The sequence below is a fragment of the Panulirus ornatus genome, chromosome 66 (genome assembly GCF_036320965.1).
Source record: "Panulirus ornatus isolate Po-2019 chromosome 66, ASM3632096v1, whole genome shotgun sequence".
Lineage (NCBI taxonomy): Eukaryota > Metazoa > Arthropoda > Malacostraca > Decapoda > Palinuridae > Panulirus > Panulirus ornatus.
The window spans coordinates 5,914,858-5,935,452 of NC_092289.1; the positions used below are offsets into that span (position 1 = coordinate 5,914,858).

General features: G+C 42.8%; 1 protein-coding gene across 7 annotated transcripts in view; it reads right to left on the reverse strand.

The window, feature by feature from the left end:
- LOC139746857 (uncharacterized) overlaps positions 1-20,595 on the reverse strand; it is a 456,577-nt gene that overhangs the window by 269,489 nt on the left and 166,493 nt on the right. For all 7 annotated transcript variants that reach the window (XM_071658479.1, XM_071658480.1, XM_071658476.1 and 4 more), the window contains one exon: positions 4,460-4,675. Coding sequence is in view for 5 of the 7 variants with exons in the window: in XM_071658476.1 (XP_071514577.1) it covers positions 4,460-4,675 (216 nt within the window). In the remaining 2 variants the exon portion in view is untranslated. The remainder of the gene's footprint in view (positions 1-4,459; positions 4,676-20,595) is intronic.

Here is a 20,595-nt window from a genome sequence, read left to right on the forward strand (position 1 = left end):
ATGGCCCAACCCACCCACATACACATGTATATACATACATGGCCACACACACACATATACATACCTATACATCTCAACGTATACATATATGTACACACACAGACATATACATATGTTCATAATTCATATTGTCTGACCTTATTCATTCCCATCACCACCCCGCCACACATGAAATGACAACCCCTTTCTCCCGCATGTGTGCAAGGCAGCGCTAGGAAAAGAACAAAGGCCCCATTCGTTCACACTCAGTCTCTAGCTGTCATGTATAATGCACCAAAACCACAGCTCCCTTTCCACATCCACGCCCCACACAACTTTCCATGGTTTACCCCAGACGATTCACATGCTCTGGTTCAATTCAATGACAGCACGTCAACCCCGGTATACCACATTGTTCCAATTCACTCTATTCCTTGCACGCCTTTCACCCTCCTGCATGTTCAGACCCCAATCACTCAAAATCTTTTTCATTCCATCTTTCCATCTCCAATTTGGCCTCCCACTTCTCCTTGTTCCCTCAACCTCTGACACATATATCCTCTTGGTCAATCTTTCCTCACTCATTCTCTCCATGTGACCAAACCATTTCAAAACACCCTCTTCTGCTCTCTCAACCAGACTCTTTTTATTATATTTGTGGGGCCTGGATGTGGAAAGGGAGCTGTGGTTTCGGTGTATTATACATGACAGCTAGAGACTGAGTGTAAACGAATGTGGCATCTGTTGTCTTTTCCTTGCGCTACTTTGCACACATGCGGGGGAGGGGGCTGTCATTTCGAGTGTGGCGGGGTGGCGACGGGAATGAATAAGGGCAGACAGTATGAATTATGTACATGTGTATATATGTATATGTCTGTGTGTGTATATATATGTATACGTTGAGATGTATAGGTATGTATATGTGCGTGTGTGGATGTGTATGTATATACATGTGTGTGTGGGTGGGTTGGGCCATTCTTTCGTCTGTTTCCTTGTGCTACCTCATTAACGCGGGAGACAGCAACAAAGTATAATAAATAAATGTATATATACATTTATTTATTTATTTTGCTTTGTCGCTGTCTCCCGCGTTTGCGAGGTAGCGCAAGGAAACAGACGAAAGAAATGGCCCAACCCACCCCTATACACATGTATATACATACACGTCCCCACACACAAATATACATACCCATACATCTCAATGTACACATATATATATACACACACAGACATATACATATATACATATGCACACAATTCACACTGTCTGCCTTTATTCATTCCCATCGCCACCTCGCCACACATGGCATAACATCCCCTTCCCCCTCATGTGTGCGAGGTAGCGCTAGGAAAAGACAACAAAGGCCCCATTCGTTCACACTCAGTCTCTAGCTGTCATGCAATAATGCCCGAAACCACAGCTCCCTTTCCACATCCACGCCCCACACAACTTTCCATGGTTTACCCCAGACGCTTCACATGCCCTGATTCAATCCATTGACAGCACGTCGACCCCAGGTATACCACATCGATCCAATTCACTCTATTCCTTGCCCGCCTTTCACCCTCCTGCATGTTCAGGCCCCAATCACTCAAAATCTTTTTCACTCCATCTTTCCACCTCCAATTTGGTCTCCCACTTCTCCTTGTTCCCTCCACCTCTGACACATATATCCTCTTGGTCAATCTTTCCTCACTCATTCTCTCCATGTGACCAAATCATTTCAAAACACCCTCTTCTGCTCTCTCAACCACGCTCTTTTTATTTCCACACATCTCTCTTACCCTTACATTACTTACTCGATCAAACCACCTCACACCACACATTGTCCTCAAACGTCTCATTTCCAGCACATCCACCCTCCTGTGCACAACTCTATCCATAGCCCACGCCTCGCAACCATACAACATTGTTGGAACCACTACTCCTTCAAACATAGCCATTTTTGCTTTCGGAGATAATGTTCTCGACATCCACACATTCTTCAAGGCTCCCAGGATTTTCGCCCCCTCCCCCACCCTATGATTCACTTCCGCTTCCATGGTTCCATCCGCTGCCAGATCCACTCCCAGATATCTAAAACACTTTACTTCCTCCAGTTTTTCTCCATTCAAACTTACCTCCCAATTGACTTGACCCTCAACCCTACTGTACCCAATATATTTTATCCCTGGGGATAGGGGAGAAAGAATACTTCCCACATATTCCCTGCGTGTCGTAGAAGGCGACTAAAAGGGAAGGGAGCGGGGGGCTGGAAATCCTCCCCTCTCGTTCTTAATTTTCCAAAAGAAGGAACAGAGAAGGGAGCCAAGTGAGGATTTCCCTCAAAGGCTCAGTTCTCTGTTCTTAATGCTACCTCGCTGACGTGGGAAGTGGCGAATAGTATGAAAAAAAAAAATATATATATATATATATATATATATATATATATATATATAAGCAAATGGATTTGTATGTAGCATTTATGGATCTGGAGAAGGCATATGATAGAGTTGATAGAGATGCTCTGTGGAAGGTATTAAGAATATATGGTGTGGGAGGCAAGTTGTTAGAAGCAGTGAAAAGTTTTTATCGAGGATGTAAGGCATGTGTACGTGTAGGAAGAGAGGAAAGTGATTGGTTCTCAGTGAATGTAGGTTTGCGGCAGGGGTGTGTGATGTCTCCATGGTTGTTTAATTTGTTTATGGATGGGGTTGTAAGGGAGGTAAATGCAAGAGTCCTGGAAAGAGGGGCAAGTATGAAGTCTGTTGGGGATGAGAGAGCTTGGGAAGTGAGTCAGTTGTTGTTCGCTGATGATACAGCGCTGGTGGCTGATTCATGTGAGAAACTGCAGAAGCTGGTGACTGAGTTTGGTAAAGTGTGTGGAAGAAGAAAGTTGAGAGTAAATGTGAATAAGAGCAAGGTTATTAGGTACTGTAGGGGTGAGGGTCAAGTCAATTGGGAGGTGAGTTTGAATGGAGAAAAACTGGAGGAAGTGAAGTGTTTTAGATATCTGGGAGTGGATCTGTCAGCGGATGGAACCATGGAAGCGGAAGTGGATCATAGGGTGGGGGAGGGGGCGAAAATTTTGGGAGCCTTGAAAAATGTGTGGAAGTCGAGAACATTATCTCGGAAAGCAAAAATGGGTATGTTTGAGGGAATAGTGGTTCCAACAATGTTGTATGGTTGCGAGGCGTGGGCTATGGATAGAGATGTGCGCAGGAGGATGGATGTGCTGGAAATGAGATGTTTGAGGACAATGTGTGGTGTGAGGTGGTTTGATCGAGTAAGTAACGTAAGGGTAAGAGAGATGTGTGGAAATAAAAAGAGCGTGGTTGAGAGAGCAGAAGAGGGTGTTTTGAAATGGTTTGGGCACATGAAGAGAATGACTGAGGAGAGATTGACCAAGAGGATATATGTGTCGGAGGTGGAGGGAACGAGGAGAAGAGGGAGACCAAATTGGAGGTGGAAAGATGGAGTGAAAAAGATTTTGTGTGATCGGGGCCTGAACATGCAGGAGGGTGAAAGGAGGGCAAGGAATAGAGTGAATTGGAGTCATGTGGTATACAGGGGTTGACGTGCTGTCAGTGGATTGAATCAAGGCATGTGAAGCGTCTGGGGTAAACCATGGAAAGCTGTGTAGGTATGTATATTTGCGTGTGTGGACGTGTGTATGTACATGTGTATGGGGGGGGGGGGTTGGGCCATTTCTTTCGTCTGTTTCCTTGCGCTACCTCGCAAACGCGGGAGACAGCGACAAAGTATAAAAAAAAAAAAAAAAAAAAAAAAAATATATATATATATATACATTTTATCCCTGGGGATAGGGGAGAAAGAATATTTCCCACGTATTCCCTGTGTGTCGTAGAAGGCGACTAAAAGGGGAGGGAGCGGGGGGGCTGGAAATCCAACCATCGCGTTTTTTTTTTTTAATTTTCCAAAAGAAGGAACAGAGAAGGGGGCCAGGTGAGGATATTCCCTCAAAGGCCCAGTCCTCTGTTCTTAACGCTACCTCGCTAACGCGGGAAATGGCGAATAGTTTGAAAAAAAAAAAAAAAAATATATATATATATATATATATATATATATATATATATATATATATATATCCCAACCTAAGCCAATATCCAGGAGCTGATCATCCCTGAGGAGAGGATGAACAGCTGGGTCGGCCGCAAGCCAAATAGCATGCCCCCAGGATTTGAATCAGGGTGGGCCTATGCTCAACTCATGGCCAGCAATACTAACCACAACACCACAGAGGCCCATCTGATGATCTTTAACTTCTGGTGGTAGGCTCATACATTATTCAGAATAGTCATGCTAAAAATCCATTTACTGGGAGTTTATATGGGGAATTCACAAAATAACATAACACAAATACACTGAAATATATTTTCTAAAAGCTTTAACTACTTCAGAAAACATGACATGGTTCAAAACACTGCTCAACACATGCCAATACTGCTGCCTTGATGAAGAAATTATGTTGATACGCACTGATAGATTAATTGAGAAGTCAGGCAGCGAGCCTCCTTGAGATGATCGTGATGGATGCTGCTGCTGCTGCTGTTGTTGTTGCTGCTGCTGCTGCTGCTGCTGCTGCTGCTGCTGTTGTTGTTGATGCTGGTGTTGATGTTGTTGATGTTGAAGATGATGATGCTGTGTCTGTGGCTGTAACAGCTGCTGTGGTTTGGGCTGGCTTGTGGGCTTTGGCTGTTAGGAGATAATTCAAATGAAGTTTCACGACTAATCAACAACTGAATATGCTCAATTTACATTCACAACAAAGTCAAGCAGTAAAGATAAAGGGAAAAGAAAACTATTTTGTCCTGTAACAAATCATTCAGTCTAAACAGAAAGCTATGAAAACTGGCAAAAGACCTGGATATAAAAATCACATGTCGATATTTTGTTCAACTGGGACCTAAAACTCATGCACATCTTAGTTGCATTTATGTTCAGTGACTTTCAATATGAAGATACAGTTAGGGACCAAAGGCCTCTTGTAACACACAAAATATTTCCCTAAAAGTCTCTTTAAACCCTGTAAAAATTCACTGGGAAATCTTAAACATATGTAATAGATACATACGGTTAGAAAGACTAATAATTAATTACAAATTCAGAAAAAATAATGGAAAAATGGTTGCAGGTTAGGAAATGCCATGGACTGAATTAGATTCAAAACATTCAGTAAAATTATCAGATAAAGTGAATTTTTCATATATTTTTTCCAAACAATTCTCTTCAATAGGATCTTACCTCAGGCATAAAATAATACCTTTTTTTTTTTTTTTTTTTTTTATACTTTGTCGCTGTCTCCCGCGTTTGCGAGGTAGCGCAAGGAAACAGACGAAAGAAATGGCCCAACCCCCCCATACACATGTACATACACACGTCCACACACACAAATATACATACCTACACAGCTTTCCATGGTTTACCCCGGACGCTTCACATGCCTTGATTCAATCCACTGACAGCACGTCAACCCCTGTATACCACATCGCTCCAATTCACTCTATTCCTTGCCCTCCTTTCACCCTCCTGCATGTTCAGGCCCCGATCACACAAAATCTTTTTCACTCCATCTTTCCACCTCCAATTTGGTCTCCCTCTTCTCCTCGTTCCCTCCACCTCCGACACATATATCCTCTTGGTCAATCTTTCCTCACTCATTCTCTCCATGTGCCCAAACCATTTTAAAACACCCTCTTCTGCTCTCTCAACCACGCTCTTTTTATTTCCACACATCTCTCTTACCCTTACGTTACTTACTCGATCAAACCACCTCACACCACACATTGTCCTCAAACATCTCATTTCCAGCACATCCATCCTCCTGCGCACAACTCTATCCATAGCCCACGCCTCGCAACCATACAACATTGTTGGAACTACTATTCCTTCAAACATACCCATTTTTGCTTTCCGGGATAATGTTCTCGACTTCCACACATTTTTCAAGGCTCCCAAAATTTTCGCCCCCTCCCCCACCCTATGATCCACTTCCGCTTCCATGGTTCCATCCGCTGACAGATCCACTCCAAGATATCTAAAACACTTCACTTCCTCCAGTTTTTCACCATTCAAACTCACCTCCCAATTGACTTGACCCTCAACCCTACTGTACCTAATAACCTTGCTCTTATTCACATTTACTCTTAACTTTCTTCTTCCACACACTTTACCAAACTCCGTCACCAGCTTCTGCAGTTTCTCACATGAATCCGCCACCAGCGCTGTATCATCAGCGAACAACAACTGACTCACTTCCCAAGCTCTCTCATCCCCAACAGACTTCATACTTGCCCCTCTTTCCAAGACTCTTGCATTTACCTCCCTAACAACCCCATCCATAAACAAATTAAACAACCATGGAGACATCACACACCCCTGCCGCAAACCTACATTCACTGAGAACCAATCACTTTCCTCTCTTCCTACACGTACACATGCCTTACATCCTCGATAAAAACTTTTCACTGCTTCTAACAACTTGCCTCCCACACCATATATTCTTAATACCTTCCACAGAGCATCTCTATCAACTCTATCATATGCCTTCTCCAGATCCATAAATGCTACATACAAATCCATTTGCTTTTCTAAGTATTTCTCACATACATTCTTCAAAGCAAACACCTGATCCACACATCCTCTACCACTTCTGAAACCTACAAGAGAAAATAAGTGGAATACAGAAGATAGAAGACTTAACTCCTTGCAATCATTAATGATCATGTTAGTTTCAGAACACTCCACATACAACTGATAAAATGATATGTATATGGCATTTTTCAAATACTTTTCTATGCAAATCTCTTCAGAAGGTTCTTATCTTATGCATGAATTAATAATCATCTACATATGTAGAAAAATATAAGAGAAAATCACTAAAGGAAATGGGGGTATGACAAAACTCCAACATGTGCAAATTCAGTCAAAATATACCAGAGTAACAGTGTAAGCCACCCATACTGCCTAATTTGTGTTGAAGTGAGTGAGTAGTTTGATATAAAGAAAGAAAAGGACAATAGGTAATCAAACATAATCATTTCCTCCAAGTACTTTCATCAAAATTAGTCTCCTGAATGGTCCTCAAGAGGATTAATGGTTAGTGTTTCTGGCTGTGACACTTTCACTAGCCACCCAAGGTCAGACACATAAGTTTGAATTCTGGTTGTAACAGTTGCTCTAAATTCAACACAGCTGTTCATCCACAATGGGGGGTTGGTCAACAAAATTGGTATCTGGCTCAGGCTTGAGTATATGTATGTATGTATGTATGTATGCTTTCCTGGCGCTCCCTTGCTGAGGTAGGGGGTAGCGATGCTGTTTCCTGCGGGATGGGGTAGCGCCAGGAATGAATGAAGGTAAGTATGAATATGTACTTGTGTATATATGTATGTCTGTGTATGTGTATGTATATGTCGATATGTACATGTTTATCATTATACACAATCGGTTTCCTGTGCCAGCGAGGTAGCACCAGGAAACATACGAAGAATGACCCATCCACTCATATACACAAATGTATACATATACGCCCATATACGCACATATGCATAAATATAGATATCAACATATACATGTATACACGTGTACATGTTCATACTTGCTTGCCTAGATCCATTCCTGTTGCTACCCCGCCCCAGAGGAAACTGCATAGCTGCCCCCCAGCTTCAGTGAGGTAGCGTCAGGAAAAACAGACAAAAAAAGCCAATTCATTCACACTCAGTCTCTAGCTCATGTGTAATGCAAAGAAACCACAGCTCCCAATCAACATCCAGGCCCCACAAATCTTTCCCTAGTCTACCCCAGACACTTCACATGCCCTGGTTCAGTTCACTGACAGCATGTTGACCCCAATATACCACATCATTCCAATTCACTCTATTCCTTGAACGCCTCTCACACTCCTGTAAGTTCAGGCCCCAATTACTCAAACTCTTTTTCACTCCATCCTTCCACCTTCAATTTGGTCTCCAGCTTCTTGTTCCATTCACCTCTGACACATTAATCTTTGTCAATCTTTCATCACTTACTCTCTCCATATGTCCAAACCATTTCAAAACATCCTCTACTGCTCTCTCAACCACACTTTTTTCATTTCCACATATCTCTCTTGCCCTTTCATTACTTACTTGATTGAACCACCTCACACCACATACTGTCCTCAAACGTACTGTCCTCAATAAATTCCACTGCAATACCATCCAAACCCGCAGCTTTACCGGATCTCATCCTCCACAAACCTTTCACTATCTCTTCTCTCTTTTCCAAACCATTCTCCCTGATCCTCTAGCTTCACACACCACCCCAACCAAAAGACCCTATATCTGCCGCTCTATCATCAAACACATTCAACAAACCTTCAAAATACTCACTACATCCGCTCGTGTCATCACTTCCTCTTATCCCCCCCTTTGCCCCCTTCACCAATGTTCCCATTTGTGCTCGTCTTACACACGTTATTCACCTCCTTTTATTCTCTTCTTTTTATTCTCCCTAAAGGTTACTGATACTCTCTCACCCCAACTCTCATTTACCTTCTTTTTCAAGCCTTGTATATGTATGTGTATATGCATATGTGTGTGTCTATGGGCATTTATGTATATATATGTGTATTTGAGTGGATGGGCCATCATTCTTCATCTGTTTCCTGGCACTATTTTGTTGATGTGGGAAACGGCGATCAAGTATAATAAAATAAATAAAAGTATATATTTTTTTTTTCTCATACATATTCACCTTATCCCACGTTAGCAAGGTAGTGTTAAGAAAAGAGGAGTGAGCCTTAGAGGATATATCCTTACTTGGCCCACCTCTTCGTTCCTTCTTTTGGAAAATCATAAATGGGAGGGGAGGATTTACATAAACACCCACACATGCACCTATACATACCTATACATTTCAACATATACATACATATACATACACAGAAATATACACATATACACATGTACATATTCATACATGCTGCCTTCATCTATTTCCGCCGCCACCCTGCCACACATGAAATGGCATCCCCCCTTCCCCTGTGTGCACACGAGGTAGTGCTAAGAGAAGACAACGAAGGCCCCATTCGTTCACACTCAGTCTCTAGCTGTCATGTGTAATGCACTGAAACTACAGCTCCCTTTCCAAATCCAGGCCCCACAAAACTTTCCATGGTTTACCCCAGATGCTTCACATGCCTAGGTTCAAACCAATGACACCACGTCAACCCTGGTATACCAAATCGCCCCAATTCACTCTATTCAATGCACGCTTTTCACCCTCCTGTATGTTCAGCCCCAATCACTCAAAATCTTTTTCACTCCATCCTTCCACCTCCAATTTGGCCTCCCACTTCTCCTCGTTCCCTCCACCTCTGACACATATACCCTCTTTGTCAATCTTTCCTCACTCATTCTCTCAATGTGACCAATCCATCTCTAAACACCTCTTCTGCTCTCTTAACCACACTTGTTTTATTACTACAAACCTCTCTTACCCTTTCATTACTTACTCAATCAAACCACCTCACACCACACATTGTCCCCAAACATCTCATTCCCAACACATACACCTTCCTCTGCAAAACCCTATCTATAGTCCATGCCTCACAACCATATAACATTATTGGAACCGCTATTCCTTCAAACATACCTAATTTTGCTCTCCAAAATAACGTTCTCACCCTCCACACATTCTTCAATGCTCCCAGAACTTTTGACCCCTCCCCCACACCATAATACACTTCCACTTTCATGGTTCCATCCGCTGCCAAATCCACTCCCAGATATCTAAAACACTTCACTTCCTCCAGCTTTTCTCCATTCAAACTTACCTCCCAATTGACTTGTCCCTCAACCCTACTGAACCTAATAACACTGCTCTTATTCACATTCACTCTCAGCTTTCTTCTTTCACACACTTTACCAAACTCAGTCACCAACTTCTGCAGTTTCTAAGCTGAATCAGCCATCAGCACTGTATCATCAGCAAACAACAGCTGACTCACTTCCCAAGCCCTCTCATGCACAACAGACCGCATACTTGCCCCCCTCTCCAAAACTCTTGCATTCACCTCCCTAACAACCCCATCCATAAACAAATTAAAACATGGAGACATCACGCACCCCTGCCACAAACCGACATTCACTGGGAATCAATCATTTCCTCTCTTCCTACTCGTACACATGCCTAACATCATCGATAAAAACTTTTCACATATATATATATTTTCATATATATATATATATATATATATATATGTATATATATATATATATACATATATATATATATATATATATATATATATATATTTTTTTTTTTTTTGTCGCTGTCTCCCGCGTTTGCGAGGTAGCGCAAGGAAACAGACAAAAGAAATGGCCCAACCCACACCCATACACATGCCTTGATTCAATCCACTGACAGCACGTCAACCCCAGTATACCACATCGATCCAATTCACTCTATTCTTTGCCCTCCTTTCACCCTCCTGCATGTTCAGGCCCCGATCACACAAAATCTTTTTCACTCCATCCTTCCACCTCCAATTTGGTCTCCCTCTTCTCCTCATTCCCTCCACCTCTGACACATATATCCTCTTGGTCAATCTTTCCTCACTCATTCTCTCCATGTGACTAAACCATTTCAAAACACCCTCTTCTGCTCTCTCAACCACGCTCTTTTTATTTCCACACATCTCTCTTACCCTTACATTACTTACTCGATCAAACCACCTCACACCACACATTGTCCTCAAACATCTCATTTCCAGCACATCCATCCTCCTGCGCACAACTCTATCCATAGCCCACGCCTCGCAACCATACAACACTGTTGGAACCACTATTCCTTCAAACATACCCATTTTTGCTTTCCGAGATAATGTTCTCGACTTCCACACATTCTTCAAGGCTCCCAGGATTTTCGCCCCCTCCCCCACCCTATGATCCACTTCTGCTTCCATGGTTCCATCCGCTGCCAGATCCACTCCCAGATATCTAAAACACTTTACTTCCTCCAGTTTTGCTCCATTCAAACTTACCTCCCAATTGACTTGACCCTCAACCCTACTGTACCTAATAACCTTGCTCTTATTCACATTTACTCTTAACTTTCTTCTTTCACACACTTTACCAAACTCAGTCACCAGCTTCTGCAGTTTCTCACATGAATCACCCACCAGCGCTGTATCATCAGCGAACAACAACTGACTCACTTCCCAAGCTCTCTCATCCCCAACAGACTTCATACTTACCCCTCTTTCCAAAACTCTTGCATTCACCTCCCTAACAACCCCATCCATAAACAAATTAAACAACCATGGAGACATCACACACCCCTGCCGCAAACCTACATTCACTGAGAACCAATCACTTTCCTCTCTTCCTACACGTACACATGCCTTACATCCTCGATAAAAACTTTTCACTATATATATATATATATATATATATATATATATATATATATATATATATATATTTATATATATATATATCCCCTGGGGATAGGGGAGAAAGAATACTTCCCACGCATTCCTCACGTGTCGTAGAAGGCGACTAAAGGGGACGGGAGCAGGGGGCCAGAAACCCTCCCCTCCTTGTATTTTAACTTTCTAAAAAAGGAAACAGAAGAAGGAGTCACGCGAGGAGTGCTCATCCTCCTTGAAGGCTCAGATTGGGGTATCTAAATGTGTGTGGATGTAACCAAGATGAGAAAAAAGGAGAGATAGGTAGTATGTTTGAGGAAAGGAACCTGGGTGTTTTGGCTCTGAGTGAAACAAAGCTCAAGGGAAGCTCAAGGGTAAAGGGGAAGAGTGGTTTGGGAATATCTTGGGAGTAAAGTCAGGGGTTACTGAGAGGACAAGAGCAAGGGAAGGAGTAGCACTACTCCTGAATCAGGAGTTGTGGGAGTATGTGATAGAGTGTAAGAAAGTAAAATCTAGATTGATATGGGTAAAACTGAACGTTGATGGAGAGAGATGGGTGATTATTGGTGCATATGCACCTGGGCATAAGAAGAAAGATCATGAGGCAAGTGTTTTGGGAGCAGCTGAATGAGTGTGTTAGTGGTTTTGATGCACAAGACTGGGTTATAGTGATGGGTGATTTGAATGCAAAGGTGAGTAATGAGGCAGTTGAGGGAATAATTGGTATACATGGAGTGTTCAGCGTTGTAAATGGAAATGGTGAAGAGCTTGTAGATTTATGTGATGAAAAAGGACTAATGATTGGGAATACCTGGTTTAAAAAGCGAGATATACATAAGTATACGTATGTAAGTAGGAGAGATGGCCAGAGAGCGTTATTGGATTACGTGTTAATTGATAGACACACGAAAGAGAGACTCTTGGATGTTAATGTGCTGAGAGTTGCAACTGGAGGGATGTCTGATCATTATCTTGTGGAGGCGAAGGTGAAGATTTGTGGGGGTTTTCAGAAAAGAAGAGAGAATGTTGGGGTGAAGAGAGTGGTGAGAGTAAGTGAGCTTGGGAACGAGACTTCTGTGAGGAAGTACCAGGAGAGACTGAGCACAGAATGGAAAAAGGTGAGAACATAGGAGGTAAGGGGAGTGGGGGAGGAATGGGATGTATTTAGGGAAGCAGTGATGGCTTGTGTAAAAGATGCTTGTGGCATGAGAAGCGTGGGAGGTGGGTTGATTAGAAAAGGTAGTGAGTGGTGGGATGAAGAGGTAAGATACTAGTGAAAGAGAAGAAAGGCATTTGGACGATTTTTGCAGGGAAAAAATGCAAATGAGTGGGAGAGGTATAAAAAAAAGAAGTATAAAAGAGGTATAAAAGAAAGCGGAAGTGAATCATAGGGTGGGGGAGGGGCTAAAGGCTCCATTCGTTCACACTCAGTCCCTAGCTGTCATGTAATAATGCCCGAAACCACAGCTCCCTTTCCACATCCAGGCCCCACACAACTTTCCATGGTTTACCCCAGACACTTCACATGCCCTGATTCAATGCATTGACAGCACGTCAACCCCGGTATAACACATCGTTCCAATTCACTCTATTCCTTGCACACCTTTCACCCTCCTGCTTGTTTAGGCTCCAATCACTCAAAATCTTTTTCACTCCATCTTTCCACCTCCAATTTGGTCTCCCACTTCTCCTCGTTCCCTCCACCTCCGACACATATATCCTTTTGGTCAATCTTTCCTCGCTCATTCTCTCCATGTGACCAAACCATTTCAAAACACCCTCTTCTGCTCTCTCAACCATGCTCTTTTCATTTCCACACATCTCTCTTACCCTTACATTACTTACTCGATCAAACCACCTCACACCACATATTGTCCTCAAACATCTCATTTCCAGCACATCCACCCTCCTGTGCACAACTCTATCTATCTATATATTTTTTTTAAACTATTTGCCATTTCCCGCGTTGGCGAGGTAGCGTTAAGAACAGAGGACTGGGCCTTTTTTGGAGTATCCTCACCTGGCCCTCTCTGTTCCTTCTTTTGGAAAATTAAAAAAAAAAACGAGAGGGGAGGATTTCCAGCCCCCTGCTCCCTCCCCTTTTAGTCGCCTTCTACGACACGCAGGGAATACGTGGGAAGTATTCTTAATCCCCTATCCCCAGGGATATATATATATATATATATATATATATATATATATATATTTTTTTTTTTTTTTTTCATACTTTGTCGCTGTCTCCCGCGTTTGCGAGGTAGCGCAAGGAAACAGACGAAAGAAATGGCCCAACCCCCCCCCATACACATGTACATACACACGTCCACACACGCAAATATACATACCTACACAGCTTTCCATGGTTTACCCCAGACGCTTCACATGCCCTGATTCAATCCCCTGACAGCACGTCAACCCCGGTATACCACATCGATCCAATTCACTCTATTCCTTGCCCTCCTTTCACCCTCCTGCATGTTCAGGCCCCGATCACACAAAATCTTTTTCACTCCATCTTTCCACCTCCAATTTGGTCTCCCTCTTCTCCTCGTTCCCTCCACCTCCGACACATATATCCTCTTGGTCAATCTTTCCTCACTCATTCTCTCCATGTGCCCAAACCATTTCAAAACACCCTCTTCTGCTCTCTCAACCACGCTCTTTTTATTTCCACATATCTCTCTTACCCTCACATTACTTACTCAATCAAACCACCTCACACCACACATTGTCCTCAAACATCTCATTTCCAGCACATCCACCCTCCTGCGCACAACTTTATCCATAGCCCACGCCTCGCAACCATACAACATTGTTGGAACCACTATTCCTTCAAACATACCCATTTTTGCTTTCCGAGATAATGTTCTCGACTTCCACACATTCTTCAAGGTTCCCAGAATTTTCGCCCCCTCCCCCACCCTATGATCCTGTCCGCTTCCATGGTTCCATCCGCTGCCAGATCCACTCCCAGGTATCTAAAACACTTTACTTCCTCCAGTTTTTCTCCATTCAAACTTACCTCCCAATTGACTTGACCCTCAACCCTACTGTATTTAATAACCTTGCTCTTATTCACATTTACTCTTAACTTTCTTCTTTCACACACTTTACCAAACCCAGTCACCAGCTTCTGCAGTTTCTCACATGAATCAGCCACCAGCGCTGTATCATCAGCGAACAACAACTGACTCACTTCCCAAGCTCTCTCATCCACAACAGACTTCATACTTGCCCCTCTTTCCAAAACTCTTGCATTCACCTCCCTAACAACCCCATCCATAAACAAATTAACCATGGAGACATCACACACCCCTGCCACAAACCTACATTCACTGAAAACCAATCACTTTCCTCTCTTAATACACGTACACATGCCTTACATCCTCGATAAAAACTTTTCACTGCTTCTAACAACTTGCCTCCCACACCATATATTCTTAATACCTTCTACAGAGCATCTCTATCAACTCTATCATATGCCTTCTCCAGATCCATAAATGCTACATACAAATCCATTTGCTTTTCTAAGTATTTCTCACATACATTCTTCAAAGCAAACACCTATCTATATATATATATATATATATATATATATATATATATACATATATATATATATATATATATATATATATATATATCCTATATATATATATATATATATTATATTATATTATACTTTGTCGCTGTCTCCCGCGTTTGCAAGGTAGCGCTAGGAAACAGACGAAAGAAATGGCCCAACCCCCCCCCCATACACATGTATATACATACGTCCACACACGCAAATATACATACCTACACAGCTTTCCATGGTTTACCCCAGACGTTTCACATGCCTTGATTCAATCCATTGACAGCACGTCAACCCCGGTATACCATATCGCTCCAATTCACTCTATTCCTTGCCCTCCTTTCACCCTCCTGCATGTTCAAGCCCCGATCACACAAAATCTTTTTCACTCCATCTTTCCACCTCCAATTTGGTCTCCCTCTTCTCCTCGTTCCCTCCACCTCCGACACATATATCCTCTTGGTCAATCTTTCCTCACTCATTCTCTCCATGTGCCCAAACCATTTCAAAACACCCTCTTCTGCTCTCTCAACCACCCTCTTTTTATTTCCACACATCTCTCTTACCCTTACGTTACTCACTCGATCAAACCACCTCACACCACACATTGTCCTCAAACATCTCAATTCCAGCACATCCATCCTCCTGCGCACAACTCTATCCATAGCCCACGCCTCGCAACCATACAACATTGTTGGAACCACTATTCCTTCAAACATACCCATTTTTGCTTTCCGAGATAATGTTCTCGACTTACACACATTCTTCAAGGCCCTCAGAATTTTCGCCCCCTCCCCCACCCTATGATCCACTTCCGCTTCCATGGTTCCATCCGCTGCCAGATCCACTCCCAGATATCTAAAACACTTCACTTCCTCCAGTTTTTCTCCATTCAAACTCACCTCCCAATTGACTTGACCCTCAACCCTACTGTACCTAATAACCTTGCTCTTATTCACATTTACTCTTAACTTTCTTCTTCCACACACTTTACCACACACTTTATATATATATATATATATATATATATATTTTTTTTTATTTTTTTTGCTTTGTCGCTGTCTCCCGCATTTGTGAGGTAGCGCAAGGAAACAGACGAAAGAAATGGCCCAACCCACCCCCATACACATGTATATACATACGTCCACACACGCAAATATACATACCTACACAGCTTTCCATGGTTTACCCCAGACGCTTCACATGCCTTGATTCAATCCACTGACAGCACGTCTACCCCGGTATACCACATCGCTCCAATTCACTTTATTCCTTGCCCTCCTTTCACCCTCCTGCATGTTCAGGCCCCGATCACACAAAATCTTTTTCACTCCATCTTTCCACCTCCAATTTGGTCTCCCTCTTCTCCTCGTTCCCTCCACCTCCGACACATATATTCTCTTGGTCAATCTTTCCTCACTCATTCTCTCCATGTGCCCGAACCATTTCAAAACACCCTCTTCTGCTCTCTCAACCACGCTCTTTTTATTTCCACACATCTCTCTTACCCTTACGTTACTTACTCGATCAAACCACCTCACACCACATATTGTCCTCAAACATCTCATTTCCAGCACATCCATCCTCCTGCGCACAACTCTATCCATAGCCCACGTCTCGCAACCATACAACATTGTTGGAACCACTATTCCTTCAAACATACCCATTTTTGCTTTCCGAGATAATGTTCTCGACTTCCACACATTCTTCAAGGGGATAGGGGAGAAAGAATACTTCCCACTTATTCCCTGCGTGTCATAGAAGGCGACTAAAAGGGGAGGGAGCGGGTGGCTGGAAATCCTCCCCTTTCTTGTTTTTTTTTTAATTTTCCAAAAGAAGGAACAGAGAAGGGGGTCAGGTGAGGATATTCCCTCTAAGGCCCAGTTCTCTGTTCTTAACGCTACCTCGCTACCGCGGGAAATGGCAAATAGTATGAATAAAAATATATATATATCTATATATATATTTAAAAAAAAAATAGGGGATAGGGGAGAAAGAATACTTCCCACGTATTCCCTGCGTGTCGTAGAAGGCGACTAAAAGGGAAGGGAGCAGGGGGCTGGAAATCCTCCCCTCTCGTTTTTTTTTTAATTTTCCAAAAGAAGGAACAGAGAAGGGGGCCAGGTGAGGATACTCCCTCAAAGGCCCAGTCCTCTGTTCTTAATGCTACCTCGCTATCGCGGGAAATGGTGAATAGTATGTAAAAAAAAAAAAAAAAAAAAAATATATATATATATATATATATATATATATATATATATATATATATATATATATATATATATATATATGCACCTGGGCATGAGAAGAAAGATCATGAGAGGCAAGTGTTTTGGGAGCAGCTGAATGAGTGTGTTAGTGGTTTTGATGCACGAGACCGGGTTATAGTGATGGGTGATTTGAATGCAAAGGTGAGTAATGTGGCAGTTGAGGGAATAATTGGTATACGTGGGGTGTTCAGTGTTGTAAATGGAAATGGTGAAGAGCTTGTAGATTTATGTGCTGGAAAAGGACTGATGATTGGGAATACCTGGTTTAAAAAGCGAGATATACATAAGTATACTTATGTAAGTAGGAGAGATGGCCAGAGAGCGTTATTGGATTACATGTTAATTGACAGGCGCGCGAAAGAGAGACTTTTGGATGTTAATGTGCTGAGAGGTGCAACTGGAGGGATGTCTGATCATTATCTTGTGGAGGCTAAGGTGAAGATTTGTATGGGTTTTCAGAAAAGAAGAGTGAATGTTGGGGTGAAGAGGGTGGTGAGAGTAAGTGAGCTTGGGAAGGAGACTTGTGTGAGGAAGTACCAGGAGAGACTGAGTACAGAATGGAAAAAGGTGAGAACAATGGAAGTAAGGGGAGTGGGGGAGGAATGGGATGTATTTAGGGAATCAGTGATGGATTGCGCAAAAGATGCTTGTGGCATGAGAAGAGTGGGAGGTGGGATGATTAGAAAGGGTAGTGAGTGGTGGGATGAAGAAGTAAGAGTATTAGTGAAAGAGAAGAGAGAGGCATTTGGACGATTTTTGCAGGGAAAAAATGCAATTGAGTGGGAGATGTATAAAAGAAAGAGACAGGAGGTCAAGAGAAAGGTGCAAGAGGTGAAAAAAAGGGCAAATGAGAGTTGGGGTGAGAGAGTATCATGAATTTTAGGGACAATAAAAAGATGTTCTGGAAGGAGGTAAATAAAGTGCGTAAGACAAGGGAGCAAATGGGAACTTCAGTGAAGGGCGCAAATGGGGAGGTGATAACAAGTAGTGGTGATGTGAGAAGGAGATGGAGTGAGTATTTTGAAGGTTTGTTGAATGTGTTTGATGATAGAGTGGCAGATATAGGGTGTTTTGGTCGAGGTGGTGTGCAAAGTGAGAGGGTTAGGGAAAATGATTTGGTAAACAGAGAAGAGGTAGTAAAAGCTTTGCGGAAGATGAAAGCCGGCAAGGCAGCAGGTTTGGATGGTATTGCAGTGGAATTTATTAAAAAAGGGGGTGACTGTATTGTTGACTGGTTGGTAAGGTTATTTAATGTATGTATGACTCATGGTGAGGTGCCTGAGGATTGGCGGAATGCGTGCATAGTGCCATTGTACAAAGGCAAAGGGGATAAGAGTGAGTGCTCAAATTACAGAGGTATAAGTTTGTTGAGTATTCCTGGTAAATTATATGGGAGGGTATTGATTGAGAGGGTGAAGGCATGTACAGAGCATCAGATTGGGGAAGAGCAGTGTGGTTTCAGAAGTGGTAGAGGATGTGTGGATCAGGAGTTTGCTTTGAAGAATGTATGTGAGAAATACTTAGAAAAGCAAATGGATTTGTATGTAGCATTTATGGATCTGGAGAAGGCATATGATAGAGTTGATAGAGATGCTCTGTGGAAGGTATTAAGAATATATGGTGTGGGAGGCAAGTTGTTAGAAGCAGTGAAAAGTTTTTATCGAGGATGTAAGGCATGTGTACGTGTAGGAAGAGAGGAAAGTGATTGGTTCTCAGTGAATGTAGGTTTGCGGCAGGAGAGTGTGATGTCTCCATGGTTGTTTAATTTGTTTATGGATGGGGTTGTTAGGGAGGTGAATGCAAGAGTTTTGGAAAGAGGGGCAAGTATGAAGTCTGTTGGGGATGAGAGAGCTTGGGAAGTGAGTCAATTGTTGTTCGCTGATGATACAGCGCTGGTGGCTGATTCATGTGAGAAACTGCAGAAGCTGGTGACTGAGTTTGGTAAAGTGTGTGGAAGAAGAAAGTTAAGAGTAAATGTGAATAAGAGCAAGGTTATTAGGTACAGTAGGGTTGAGGGTCAAGTCAATTGGGAGGTGAGTTTGAATGGAGAAAAACTGGAGGAAGTGAAGTGTTTTAGATATCCGGGAGTGGATCTGGCAGCGGATGGAACCATGGAAGCGGAAGTGGATCATAGGGTGGGGGAGGGGGCGAAAATTCTGGGAGCCTTGAAGAATGTGTGGAAGTCGAGAACATTATCTCGGAAAGCAAAAATGGGTATGTTTGAAGGAATAGTGGTTCCAACAATGTTGTATGGTTGTGAGGCGTGGGCTATGGATAGAGTTGTGCGCAGGAGGATGGATGTGCTGGAAATGAGATGTTTGAGGACAATGTGTGGTGTGAGGTGGTTTGATCGAGTGAGTAACGTAAGGGTAAGAGAGATGTGTGGAAATAAAAAGAGCGTGGTTGAGAGAGCAGAAGAGGGTGTTTTGAAATGGTTTGGGCACATGGAGAGAATGAGTGAGGAAAGATTGACCAAGAGGATATATGTGTCGGAGGTGGAGGGAACGAGGAGAAGAGGGAGACCAAATTGGAGGTGGAAGGATGGAGTGAAAAAGATTTTGTGTGATCGGGGCCTGAACATGCAGGAGGGTGAAAGGAGGGCAAGGAATAGGGTGAATTGGAGCAATGTGGTATACCGGGGTTGACGTGCTGTCAATGGATTGAATCAAGGCATGTGAAGCGTCTGGGGTAAACCATGGAAAGCTGTGTAGGTATGTATATTCGCGTGTGTGGACGTATGTATATACATGTGTATGGGGGTGGGTTGGGCCATTTCTTTCGTCTGTTTCCTTGCGCTACCTCGCAAACGCGGGAGACAGCAAAAAAATATATATATATATATATATATATATATATATTTTATATTTTTTATTATACTTTGTCGCTGTCTCCCACGTTTGCGAGGTAGCGCAAGGAAACAGACGAAAGAAATGGCCCAACCCCCCCCCATACACATGTATATACATACGTCCACACACGCAAATATACATACCTACACAGCTTTCCATGGTTTACCCCAGACGCTTCACATGCCCTGCTTCAATCCACTGACAGCACGTCAACCCCGGTATACCACATCGCTCCAATTCACTCTATTCCTTGCCCTCCTTTCACCCTCCTGCATGTTCAGGCCCCGATCACACAAAATCTTTTTCACTCCATCTTTCCACCTCCAATTTGGTCTCCCTCTTCTCCTTGTTCCCTCCACCTCCGACACATATATCCTCTTGGTCAATCTTTCCTCACTCATCCTCTCCATGTGCCCAAACCACTTCAAAACACCCTCTTCTGCTCTCTCAACCACGCTCTTTTTATTTCCACACATCTCTCTTACCCTTACGTTACTCACTCGATCAAACCA